At 33.1% G+C, this 13,729-nt stretch overlaps 2 protein-coding genes across 2 annotated transcripts; both read right to left on the bottom strand.

Annotated features, from left to right (window-relative positions):
• Window positions 1–88: 88 nt before the first annotated feature.
• LOC113233301 (single-pass membrane and coiled-coil domain-containing protein 4) lies at window positions 89–843 on the bottom strand. Its single transcript, XM_026468371.1, has 2 exons — window positions 737–843; window positions 89–610 (listed from the first exon to the last, which is right to left on the bottom strand). Exon 2 carries the CDS (start codon window positions 606–608, stop codon window positions 426–428), a length of 183 nt encoding a protein of 60 aa, XP_026324156.1. The 5' UTR covers window positions 609–610; window positions 737–843; the 3' UTR covers window positions 89–425.
• A 3,964-nt stretch (window positions 844–4,807) lies between these two features.
• LOC113232743 (zinc finger protein 614-like) lies at window positions 4,808–10,767 on the bottom strand. Its single transcript, XM_026467520.1, has 6 exons — window positions 10,485–10,767; window positions 9,951–10,076; window positions 8,441–8,929; window positions 7,739–7,864; window positions 5,840–6,037; window positions 4,808–5,413 (listed from the first exon to the last, which is right to left on the bottom strand). The coding sequence occupies exons 1-6, from the start codon at window positions 10,599–10,601 to the stop codon at window positions 5,186–5,188; spliced, it is 1,284 nt and encodes a 427-aa protein (XP_026323305.1). The 5' UTR covers window positions 10,602–10,767; the 3' UTR covers window positions 4,808–5,185.
• Window positions 10,768–13,729: the final 2,962 nt, after the last annotated feature.

Raw genomic sequence — 13,729 nt, 5'->3', positions numbered from 1 at the left:
TATTGTTTCACATAACAACAATTTACTGGTAGGCACTTTTTTCAATCAACTACAGTAAGTATATGTCAATAACTAAATTAAATGCAGCGAATAAAACATAACAAGTTACACATATAAAACGGTTTTGTAATAACAACATGCAATATTGTAAATATATATTTTTATAATTTTATGTTCTATTTATTTACATAAATTTTGTAATAAATATTCTGGAATGTAAACAATATGGTATAGAACATCATCTCCTGAATATTGTATGAAATACTTCTTAACTATTCGATTATGAATTTGTTTTTACTTTTTACATTCACTTTCTTCATTGAAGCTCACAACCTTGCATTATTAAATACACTTCTTAAAATCCAATGAAACAAGTAATGTACAAATATAATTTACTATATACACTGTTTTACGTTATTTAACTTTTACGCGTACTGCATTGATGTGGGTCGGGTCTTGAAGTATACGTAAGTGCAGATTAGAAGAAATATTATGGCGAAAGTTGGCAAGACGATTGTGTGGATTTGTTGCCTCATTTTGGCGAATTCCTGCTTCCTTTCGCGTTTCTGACGGGCCGTTTCCTTCACAACACCCTTCAACTTTCTCATTGCTGCAAATAACAAACGTAGAACATTGTAGAACTTCGATAATAAATGTGCCACGTCTAACTAACAAATAAATAAACACAATACATGATTATGAATCAAAAGTACACTTTAAATAACAAATTACGTGCCTTTGGTAATAAATGTCCTTTTTAAAACAATTAACACGGCTTAGAAATTTCCAAGTGTAGTTAAAATAAATTTTGAAATTTATCAACACGTCATAACAAAATTCGCCAACGTTGAACGTCCATGTCACAAACTACTAAGTACATGTGTTCACAAACCACTAATGTTAAAGCCGCTGTCAATGTCATTGTCAACTGGCATTGAGTATTCAACTAGTAAACGGAAAAAAACACATTTTTTTTATTAGAATTTAGGCTTGGATACAAGTTTTTTGAGCCAGGTGCATAGTTCTCGAGTATTATTAAATTTTGCTATCTGTGTTTTTAATGTAATTTTATGTAGTATTGAGTATGACAAAAGGATTTTGGGTTTTTTAAATAATCTTTTAAACGGCAGGAGCTATTAATTATTATCCATGTTTTCCATACAATTTGTCTTCTAAATCTTGATCCTTCTTCCAGAAACTTGAAGTCTTAATTGAACGTTTTAAATCTTTAAACGCGTCTTTTCCACAGGATAGAAAATAATCTAAGTACAGAGTACTAAAAAAACCGACCTCAAAAGTCATTCATCCACTAGTTTGCTACCACCCTTGGCGTTGGAATATTTTCATGAAATTTAAGTAGGACTGAGGAACATACCCTCTTTTCGATAAAAAATAGAATCACCAGAATCAGTTCACAAATATTATCGCGTAATATACATTAAAGAAACAGTCGAATTAAGAACCTCCTCCTTCTTATAAAGTCGGTTAAAAAAGAAAGAGTCTCTCACTTCAAATAGACTATGTTTAATATTTTTTCCATCCTCTAAGCTTCAAATTCCCGCCATTTTTTTGACGGAAAACAAGTATAATTTTTTTTTATTAATAATTTTGGCTTGGATACAAGTTCTTTGAGGCATGTCTTCGTTTAATTATGTTTCTGTTAATATGGCCGTTACAAAGAAGATAGGCAATTTGAGGCGGCGTGTTTGGATTGACTCGGGCTTCATTAGAACGGGCCGATACTGGTATTTCAGTTCGAGATTCATAAAATTTCGCGTTTTAATCTTTGATTAAGGCACAATAGCACTATCCTATTCCACTTTAAACTAGATTTCACAAAATAATTGAAAGTCAAAATAAAAACGACACTTTTCCCTCCAAAAGGTCCAGAGCGAATTCAACAAGTATAAAATGCATGTTTTTTTTTTAAATTTATTAAGGCCTTGGCAAAGCCATCAGCCTAAACATGAAGTTTAAATATGTTTCCGTAAATATGGCCGCCACAAAGAGGATAGGCAATTTGAGGCGGCGTGTTTGGATTGACTCGGGATTCCTTAAAACGGGCCGATACGGGTATTTTAGTTCGAGATTCGTATAATTTGGCGTTTTAATCTTCGATTAAGGCACAATAGCACTATCCTATTCCACTTTAAACTAGATTTCACAAAATAATTGAAAGTCAAAATAAAAACGACACTTTTCCCTCCAAAAGGTCCAGAGCGAATCCAAATGCATGTAATGAATAATAGTGACGTCATTTAATCAATATTTTCCGGTTTTCATTTTGCATATAAAAATAAATAGTATTAGCCGGTTTTAATAAGTGAAGAACTATTAACAAATAAGGTGCTGAAGTGCACTGGCATATTTACTGTAGACTGCACATACATATTGTTGATTTACTGTTTTTTTTGTTTGTGGAACCAACAGATAGGCGTGTAAAATAAATAAAAATAGGTATTTTAAGTTCCGTATTTAGCATGTGCCAGACTCGCTTTTGAACACTTAAATTAATAGTAAGGTGTAGTCAATAAAACACAAGTTCACAATAAACATTTAATATTTTTTGTTTAAGTAAAAAAAAACTGGAAACGTCAAAATGAACATACAGTACATAATATACTTGACCGCACACTTTTCTGACACCCGTGTTAAATATTTTTTTTATTAACTCTACTCAATCATGTATTATAACAACAACAAAAATAACAAATTGGCTCAACTGTACATTACCATCGCACGAGTTGAGAGTTGAAATTAATATGGTGAATAGATTACATAGTTAGCAGTCTAATCCTAAAATATTAGCTTTAGGAAACTCGTAGTTTTGATAATAAAAATTATTGAAATATTCGAAAATAAATGATAGGAAACAGGTTTTGTAGGTTAGGAAAGCACAGCGTTTGGTTGTTGCAGCATTTTTTTTGAAATAACGCAATAAAATAAACATTTTCGCAAAAAAAAAATGAACGAAACGCCGCGCGCGCGACGAAAATGTTTATTTTTTTGCGTTATTTCAAAATTTTTTCGCAGTATTGAATTAAACAGCACAAATTAATACGTAATTGTAAATTTAACATAGAAATTTACTATAATTAGTATGTAAGCTTTTATTTTTGAACAATTTTTTGTTGCAAAAAAATAACGAAACGCGAAAAGAACGCCATGTTGTTTGTTGTTGTTTACTGTTTGATGTATGCATCAATTAGGATTTTGTGGTTTTGCCTGGTTTTAGGTTAAATTTAGTTTCTCATATAACACAGGAAGTGGGGATAGGGGGGTGGGTATTTCCCGCTAGGGGTTCGGGGGGAGGGGTTTACCCCGCTCTTTGGTGCGAAAACATGATTTTTGGGGTTGTTTTTTACAAATTTTCAAAAATTAATATCTCGAAAACTATTAACTTCCTAACTTTGAAACTTTGCACGAAGGCCCCCCAACCCTTCCCCCCCCCCCCTCAAATCGTGCGATGGTAATGTGCAGTCCTTCCAACAAATTCAACGGAAGTCTCAACATTTTGCTTAAACTATAAAATTCGAAGTAACCAACACCAATTAAATTAGCGAGATTAAAATTTATATAAATTTCATATAAGTCAGTTACTCTATTTCGTGCTGTGTGATTATTTGCATGTAACTTGTATCTTGCAGATTAGAAGTTGGGTTTATAGTGGCCCATGAAAGATGTTTCAAGTGACTATGGATTTTACAATTTATGGGAAATACAACAAGGTTTTTAACTCTCTTAAGTACTAAAGACTAGCTAGTTATCTTGCAGCAATGCTGTTAACTTTGTTGAGAAACGCTTCAACATACTACAAAATTCTGACAGATTATATGTCGCTGGGGATAGGAATGGACCACTTTATTTTATTTTACAGCTACACTAGGACATTATTCTAACTAAAACCTATTATTAATTATATCAAGGTACATAAATTTTATAATATCACTTTTCTAATTATCAAAATGGCTTTTCTTTTATATGTATCTATAATTCTCACAGATAACAGACTAGTTACATCAACAAAAGCAAAATGGTTCTTAAGTACACAGTATCCTAAAATTTTCTTAAGTCGTTTTTAATTTTGTACATTTCACAATAATATTAATTGAGATAAAATATTTTCATCAATTTATTTGCCCCTGTCGTTTTACTAGCGCCACGTAATATCTTGTGATGGTTCATCATAATTAAGTACATTTTAAAGCCAAAATATAAATAACCGGCACACTTGTGGCAAATTCAAATGTGTATTCATGTAAAATGCCAGTAGCTGCCACATTTAAGGTAATTATAGTGTGTATACATATAAAAGGCATGGCAGCTAAAGGTATTTACGTTTTGGCCTTTATGTTTAAAACATTCAACACACAGAATTCTCATGAGTGAAATTAATCAATGTTAAGGGCATTTAGTAATGATTGGTGTAATAAGGTCATATTTTATGCTTAAATAGGAGGGTTATAAAATTGTACATATCACACTGTTAATACAATAGTGTATTAACCAAAAAAGTGTATTTGTTCAGAATCTATGAAAACAAATGCTCACTTCCCGCAAAAGATCATTAAAATTTATGTATAGGTTAACGTTTGTTACAGACATCTAAACAATTTCCTACTAGTCAAATATATTTAAAAATGAATGAGAAGAAATAAATTCATATTTATGTATGTTTTGGCCAGAACTAGCTTGCATAAAATTTGTCTCATTTTGAGTTAAGTCGAACCTTTTGATTGTTTCTCACAATATTCTAACGACGGTTTTATTGACGTGTAGAGAATCAAATTATGTTATTATTCTTATTAGAGTGGCTTCATTCAGGGTCTATGCATCCCCTCATCACTGCGACCACTGACTGATCTATTGTGATTACCACTAATTACAGTGCAAAGCCAAGGCCGGCAGCATTGAAGAACTGAAGGACTTTCCTGTCTCCAATAGATTCAATATCCTCTGGTTGTGGCATGTGCCTTCAAACCAAATTTTAGTTTCAGCAATGATACAATCTTGAATTGCATATATTTTGAGATACAACACCAACACTATTGTAATGGCAGTGCGTCATACATTATTTGTGTCATTTAGTTTTATAGTATTGTTATGACTTTCACGGGGTATAGTACTTTGATATATGATCACATGTGGCTATATTAATAGCTAAACAAGAATAAAATTCCTCACTTTATTCTGTATCCATAGTACTAGGCGTAATGCTGGGGTCAGCGTAACTACAATCCATGGCATACATGCATTCCATTGCGTAATTGGTTAAATTTTTTGTTTTGTTGTTGGGTTTTCTTTGTGGCGCATCTTTTTGATGCACGTTGCGGACGTGTACGCCGACGTTCCCGCGATGTGCGAATGCCGCGCCGCAGATGTCGCATTTAAACGGCTTCTCGCCAGTATGCGTCTACAAATAGAATACGAATGTTGTAGCACTTGAATGGTTAAATCAAAGTTATGCACTCATATGGCTAATAGCCCTGTTAAAAGGATAAGGACCGCACTTATTAGTTATTAGTCAAGCTACAAAGAGATCGTATATGCAGCGCTCAAGTATCCTCACATCCAGTTCACACAATTTTGTACCTTAATAACGGGAAAATAGAGATGAATATGCTATAGACGAAAAACATGACGCGTCGCGACACTTCGACTCTGCGCCAGTGTGAGTTGAGCCTTATATTGACTTTGTGATCATGGTATCACACATTTTTGCTTTAACCAAATGAAACGGGTAACATGACGGATTGTCTAATGAGTCAACTAGAGAGTAAAACCAACAATTTTTTTCTCTCGAACCAAAGCAAACAACACAAATAACAGTAAAACATACCCGTATATGCAACATAAGCTCCGATTTCACTTTGAACCCCTTTCGGCAATAGTCACATATCAACATCTGCTTTTCAACATGGACACGTTGATTATGGCGGTAGAGCTGCGTATGATTGTGAAATTTGCGTTTGCAGTCTGGACATTCTACTTGTTTCTCTCCGTGTGTCAACTCATGGTCTCGGAGACGCCGTTCTGTCTGTAAGTTTAGAGATAATTGTCATGTGAAGTCTCTCTAGGCACAAAAATACGCATGTATCATGAAGAGAAGCGAGGCAGATTTGTACACTTTTTTAACTTTAATTTTGGGCTACAAAATTAAATTATAATGAATATTTTTCCTACCTAATTGATGATAAACTATTGCTAATTTAATCTTTTTTTTCATAAATAGCATTGAATAATTGAAAAAATTTGATTTTAACAAATAAATGGGAATTGCCCAATACTGCCCCACCTGTGAGGTACTTTGATACATCGCTTGAGGCACTTAGATGTGTGAATCAACGTAGTGTGCCATTCCTGGTTGCCACGTATTATCAGCACTAGGTGATCAACTGTTCATAAAGTATGACGCTACATATGCCTCAGTACTTGCTAGATTAAGACCTCTTTCTAGGGCACCATTTGAAAAGTGTTCTTTGTAATTTAGTCTTGGAAGTAGAAATACAGGAGGAAGAGCTAACTATAGCGCAAAACGTCACTAGCTCACCTCTTTACATATATAATATAAAAATATAATATTTCTCGTACAAAATAACTAATAGGAGCTCTTTGATACGTACCAAACTGCCCCACTCACTAGTGTATAAAAGTACCCCACCATCAAGTTTAGAAAAAAAATTATTTAAAAAAAATCTTAATACATCTTTCAGTCGCATGCAATTCTATTTATTGAAAACATTAGTTTACCCTGTATTAGGACATAAAACCCTGTAAAGTGAACAAAACTGAAGTGGCACTCATATTTGTGTCGCTTATTTTTTTAGTCAACGGCTGTGAAAACACTTTGTGACCTGTCGAACGACAACGGCTAACTGGTGAGCTGCATCATCGCATGTCTGTTACTCACACGTACAAAGGCACGTTTTAGTATTATCATAACTTATACTATTTTTGAAGGTATGGTGTATGAATGTGCCCCCTGTATCAAACTGCCCTGCTTCCCCCAACATGTTTCTGGGTGTGTGCCACTCTGGCAGAGTACGTGCGTGTGTAAATAAAAGCTAAGGATGCCGCAGACATCTGCATCCGCAACCGCAGAACATATTTTTAAATATCTTTTTTTACACCCGACATCAATCGATGCAGAGTTTTTGCGGAGATGGATGTCTTGCAGGTCATGACAAGATCGTTCCTGCTCAAAGTGCGTGCCTAGTACTAATACTAATCAGGGAGGGAATCGAGAATACGGCAGCGTGTAATGCAGGCAACGACCCGTTTGTTCTCTAAACAAAAATTATTGAGTTCACATTGACCATTTCATTCAAGGTAGCCCAGCTCTATTCGCGTAAAGGGTGGCTAACGGCATCTTTAAAAACTTTAAGCATTAATAAGTGTTATAATATTTCTATGCCTTCTATCTTACGTCTCTTTTGTAATAAAATTACGTAAAATGATTATCTTTTACTTAAAGTAATGATAATTTAATATCACCAAATCTAGTGATCCACATTTATTCTGAAAACAAAGAAAAATTTCACACATCTGCAACTGCAGATGTCATCATAATCCATATCTGCGGCATCCCTAATAAAAAGTATGTCTCTCTAGAGAGAGATATACTTAATAAAAGTATCTAGAGAGACATACTATACATATTTTAGTATTACATATTTTTTGTAGTAGAATTGTCTACAATTGCTTATTTTCGCTTAATAATTAGAACACTGGTACCTACCCTTTTGCTAATTCCACAGAACTGACAGACGAATTTAGGTTTCACATGGTAAGGGTATACCACATTTGGGTGACAAAACAAATAATGTTTGTAGTGTATCTTCTTTTGCTCAACCATGTAGTTGCACTGAAATTTTTATAAAATTAAATCAAAATATTGTAACATCATTGTGATTGAAGCTGTGTCATTGATCAATTTGAACATCTTACTATGTTATGAATGCATAATATGAAGTAATCACATCACTATCACTATTTTCTCAATAACATCTAAACGCTGATCTATGTTTACAAAGTTTGGATATTCTGACAGTTAAAACTCTCAATGTGTCCATATACAATTGGGTATGGTATGTATGGCATTTCTAGTTTTTGGTAGGAATAGAACATCTTGTGAAAGAGTTTGTCTAAGGAAGTACTGCCACCTTATCTATTTCCACCGCCAAACAGTAATGTGACCATTACTGCATTCCAGTTTGGAAGAGTAAGGGTGCTGATGAAATTACAGGCACATGGGACTTGTCAAGTTACGTCGCAGGACAAAGGCTTAGTGGCAGTGCCCTTAAAATCTTTGCGATTTAAAGCTCTGAGTGGCACCAGAACTTTTATGGATAAGAGTGTCACTTACCACCAGGCGCATAACTTGTTTGTTGGTATTATAAAAAAAAAATGGAAAAATATGTATATTATGACCGATACTCACATGATCACATTTTCTAGGATATTCTCTGCCATCAATTTCAAAGTGTACTCTAGGTCTCCCTCTGGGTGTACCCTTGTTCCTCCTTTTTCTCTTCTTAACAGGAAGACGGGTCTCATCTTGTTTAGTTTTCTCTTTTCTTATTGTTCTCTTGTCTTTCTGTACTGACACATCTGGCACCGCAATTTCTGTAGCATAAGTAATTTGGTCTGCAAACTCATCAACATCCTCAGATTGGGGTTCATCAATTTCTTCTTGTTTAACTTTAACTTCAACCATAAAAGAGCTTTCGTCATACAGTATTTCATCAGAATCAACTTCCACAGTAATTTTCTTTAATTCTTCCTTTGAATCTATTTCTTCACCCAAGGTTCCTTTCAATATGTTATCTTCTTCGTCTATATGAAAATCTACACCAACTTGGTGATAGCCTAATGTTGATATTAGACCTAAGCTGCATCTGTCTATACTTCTGAGAGCTACTATGTTGACCTGGAATTTATTAATGGTTACTTTATATATATACATACATACACACACACACACACATACATTTACAATTATATCGATACTAAACGTAAAAAAAATATAATATTAGAAACTTTACTCATTATTTTTATTATTAACTATAATTGTAATAAGTTATCATAAAAGGTTTGAATCATATATTTTAACCAATGATCATAACTGAGAGAGTTAAGTTAGCTAAACTAAAGAATTATGTGGACATTCCCTTCTACAAATCCCGGAACTTGTTGGAACTGATTATGTTTAGATTTATGCGTATTATTTATTAAAATTTGAGTACATTGGCGACAAATTATTATTTCCTATTAGGTATTCACTGCAAATTATTGTCTCAAAAAATAGTATTTGAGTGAATCTTGATAAATATACCATGTATCTTTAAACCCGGACATTGGCAGAATTGTCCTCAGTGGGACAGAAGACAAATACCAAAAAAAAAGTAATTAAATTAAAAAAAAGTTTTGTAATTTTTTTTCCATTTTTTCTCCCTGAGAAGAATGAGCAAGATACTGTAGGGACTGCTCTTTCCAAATAACTTAAATGCTATGAAATGTAGTTGTATTTCTTATATATTTCAATCTTTAGCCATTTAAAAAATTGACACGAAACAACCTACATTTTGGAATGTTTGGAAAATAAATAGTGATAACAAAATGGGTACGTCTATACTAAGAAATCGTTCATACCTTAGGTAATTAAACTCCCTCAATTCCGATCACTGTTTATAATAAGTCGCAACACACCCACACACACACACAGTCACAGTAAGGAAACATCATTAACAAAGTGTAGAAGGCATATTAACTTTCTTGACTCTTTCCTGAAAGGAAATCTGTATCTAACAGCGGAAGGTGTATAGTTGATAACAAAATTAATTTAAAAAGTTTTACAATCAAACATTATCCTAATTACTCTCCGAAATATGAATCCTACCTCATTTAAATACAAAATCATGCAACAGGTTGGTCAAAATCATGCAACTTACACTATCATGTTCTTGCAGAATGTCATACATAGCTTTCTGTGCTCTTAAAGTTTTCTGTATGAAGTTGTAGGTTTTCTGCAATAGTGCCTTACATTCGTAACATGCATAATGGCGCTCATCCAAATCCTGAAACAGTATAAATGGTGTGAACCAATAAGTAATAAACCTACTACAGTCAATCAAAGACATGAAACTCAAAATGCCTTTACAATGTTACATCCTTCAAGTGTAAAGTTTCACAACTAAAGCACAGGTCACAATTATATTTTTTATTTATTATTACTAAGCATAGTCAGTTTATTATTCCCTTTATTTGATTTTTATTTGATTAATTCGAGACATCAGAAATTACCATAAATAATAGTTACTTGTGCAGTAAATTTTTAATTTTTATTTTTTTCTTTCTAAGTATATCGATCTTACAGTTAAATTGCAGTCAGGATTTTAATTTAAACCACATTCAGCCAATTTTTCAAGGAACAAAATATTTCAATATTAGTATAAAAAAACTATTGTGTACATACAAACACTTACCTGAGTATACCCATTGCTTTTAAAAATATTTTCCAAAAAATTCTTAACTTGTGTACCACCGATACTAGACATTTTAACGCCCGTCGCCAGACATATCCTGCAAGTTTGTAGCTTCATCGTGAAAGGAAAGGATATTTGTGGTCCAGCAATTTCTTTTTATTGATTTATTACACGTAAAACCATCATAAGTACATTCAGCACAAAAACACCATCTTTTGCACAGATCTTTTGTTAGTCGTATCGTTCGTAATGTCAAACAAATGTAAAGTAGTGATGGAGTCGTTTTTTTTTAATAGCAAAAATAACCGTATTTTCTTGCTATAAAAAAAGTACTATGCGAGAGTGACCAAAGATATGTCTCCAGTAAGGATGCACATTATGATTAGATTTTTATGGAAATCGATTCAAGTGTATACGATCCAGCGATTTTTTGTATCAATTCATTTCAATGCGATTTTTTTAAATTAATCGATTCAATATTAAGGCGAATCGAAACTACTAGATTGTATTCATAATTTAAACCAAACACTCTCTTTCTGAACCCCTACTGAATCATAAGGCTAATACTATTTTATATTGGCCACCAAGATAAGGTGTTTGGCAACATGTACGAACAATAAGTCTACAATATTTGGCAATTCAAATTCAAATTTAAAATAAACTTTATTTCTGTAAGCATTATCACACTTGAAATCGTCACATTGGTTAAACTCTACCGCTCATTTGTAAGGCAGATTCCCCTGACAAGAATGAACAAAAAACTCTAAGGATTGCTCTTAGTAAATAACATTTGTACACATTCAATATTTACAATATTTTTTTTTTTATTTGATACATCAGAAATCGAGACTATCTCCATGAGTTAAACGGGTTACTACCACGGATTTTTATCATCCAAGTACGCAGAAGTTGTATAGTTTTAGCTTAAAGCTTAGCTTTAGTGTAAAGTTTTTGTTTCACTATAGTTTTAAGCGTCGTGAAAGGCAAATTTTGTATATCAACCGGAATATTGTTATAGAAGCGTATACATTGCGCCTTAAATGATTTTTTGACTTTGTGAAGGCGACTATCAAGAACAGCTAGTTTATTTTTATTCCTCGTATTAATGTTATGTCTGTCACTATTTTTTATAAAGAAATTACCATTCATCTTAACATAAATGACTTTTTCATAAATGTACTGTGAGGCTAGTGCAAGAATGTTAATTTCCTTAAACTTATCTCTCAAAGATACTCTGGGGCCCAGATTGTAAATTGTCCTAACTGCACGTTTCTGCAGCATAAAGATTCTATTGATATTGGCGGCATTGCCCCAAAGCAAAATGCCGTATGTCATTAGACTGTGAAAGTAGCTGAAGTAAACCAATCTAGCGGTTTCAACGTCTGAAAGTTTCCGTATTTTTTTAATCGCATACACTGCAGAGCCGAGCCGATTTGATATCTTACTTATATGGGGACCCTATTGCAATTTAGCATCTAACGTTATACCTAGAAATACAACTGTATCCACAAGATTCAATTTTTCGTTTGTAACTACAATGTTTGTAACCGTCTCTCTAACATTGGGTAATGTAAATTTCACACAATTTGTTTTTTTCTCATTAAGGAGTAGGTTATTAACAGCAAACCAATCAACTACTTTAGATATATAGCATTGTTCACTTCGTCGTAGGAACATTGGTACCTTTTAACTTTAAATAATAAGGACGTATCATCAGCAAACAATACTATCTCGTGTTTTATACCCTCCATGAGGATAGGTAAGTCATTAATATATACTAAAAACAAAAATGGGCCTACAACTGAACCTTGAGGGACACCCATACTAATTGCAGACCCTGATGATCTCGTACCGTTAACATCGACCCTCTGTACCCTCCCACGCAAATACGATTTAAGAAGGTCGAGGTCACGTTCCGTCACACCATAATGGTGAAGTTTCCTGACCATTGTATCATGGTGCATACAATCAAAAGCCTTGGAAAGGTCACAGAATACACCAATAGCATCATGTGAGTCTTCCCGTGCGTGAAATATATGTTTTATCAACTCACCACCAACATCGGTTGTAGAGCGACTCCGAGCGAAACCAAATTGTTGAGGAGACATTAAGTTATTACTATAAAAATGTGCACACATCTGATTTGGAATTATTTTTTCAAATATTTTACTGTGTTGGTATTATTGTATTGTATTGACATAGGACTGAAATTGGTGGGGTCTGAAATACTACCAGATTTGAAAAGTGGAATAACTTTACTTTGCTTCATGAGGTCAGGAAAGACACCATCATCAACACATTTTCAAAAAAAAATATTTCAAATATTTTAGCAACTTCTGCGTCTGTGTTTACAATTTTATCATTAAATCTTAGTTGAAAATCTAAGTTACGAGGTTAGATCCTTCCAGTTTCGCTGTTTATAATATTCCAAGTCAAGTAGTAAAAACACTATATTCGCGCTGCTTTTAATTTTATTATTTATAAACATTGCTTTGGCTGCAACACAAACACGTTTAAACATTTTCGAATACTTCCTAACAAAATCATTAAAACTGTTACTAGTGTTATAGGTCCTTTCATCGTAAAGATCATAAAGCCTTCGCCTACTTTTGTGAACTGTCGCCCAATCACTAAATTTTAATGAATTATTAGTGGTTATGATTTTGGACTTAAAAACATTATCACGTTCCCTTTTCACTATGCTGAAAATGAATTATAAATAATTATATTTCTAACTCTTTGCCTTTCATGCCTTGAATATTTTGGTGCACCAGGTTTAATATACAATTTATTTTATTTCTGTATGTTTTAGGTTGATTTATTACTGTTACTGTGTTGCAAGAGTGTCTCTCCGTTGTCTTATTAGCTAATTTAAATAATTGGAAATTGAATTATTTTCAACAGATTGATTATTGTCTGTAAATTGACCTATGTCAATGGACTGCTCAATAGAAGCAGCCGGTCTGGTAGCCAACGATTTGGCTGAATTATTAATATAATATGATAGCAACTCTGCTATCATGGCTATCTGTCTCCTAAAATAACCAGTAAGATAATACCTATCTTTAGTCAAATAAAAATATTCACTAATAAAATTATTAGGATCCATAAAATAAAATTTACTATAATGGAATGTTAAGCTGTGTAATGTTCTATTTAAGTTATGCTATTTTCACTTGTTGTGAGGCTATCGCTGAAAAGATAAGTTAACAAAATATTTTTTTTTTTACATTAATTAAATTATT

This window comes from Hyposmocoma kahamanoa, unplaced genomic scaffold (genome assembly GCF_003589595.1).
Source record: "Hyposmocoma kahamanoa isolate Upper Pololo Valley unplaced genomic scaffold, ASM358959v1 78, whole genome shotgun sequence".
NCBI lineage: Eukaryota > Metazoa > Arthropoda > Insecta > Lepidoptera > Cosmopterigidae > Hyposmocoma > Hyposmocoma kahamanoa.
This window is presented reverse-complemented; position numbering and strand designations above follow the sequence as displayed.

Coding starts and splice junctions, on each gene's coding strand:
- LOC113232743 (XM_026467520.1), bottom strand. CDS start 10,601: ATGAAGCTACAAACTTGCAGGATATGTCTGGCGACGGGCGTTAAAATG. Junction 7,865..8,440: donor ATCCTAGAAAATGTGATCAT/GTGAGTATCGGT, acceptor TAAAAATTTCAG/TGCAACTACATGGTTGAGCA. Junction 6,038..7,738: donor TCTGTGGAATTAGCAAAAGG/GTAGGTACCAGT, acceptor CTAAACTTACAG/ACAGAACGGCGTCTCCGAGA.
- LOC113233301 (XM_026468371.1), bottom strand. CDS start 608: ATGAGAAAGTTGAAGGGTGTTGTGAAGGAAACGGCCCGTCAGAAACGC.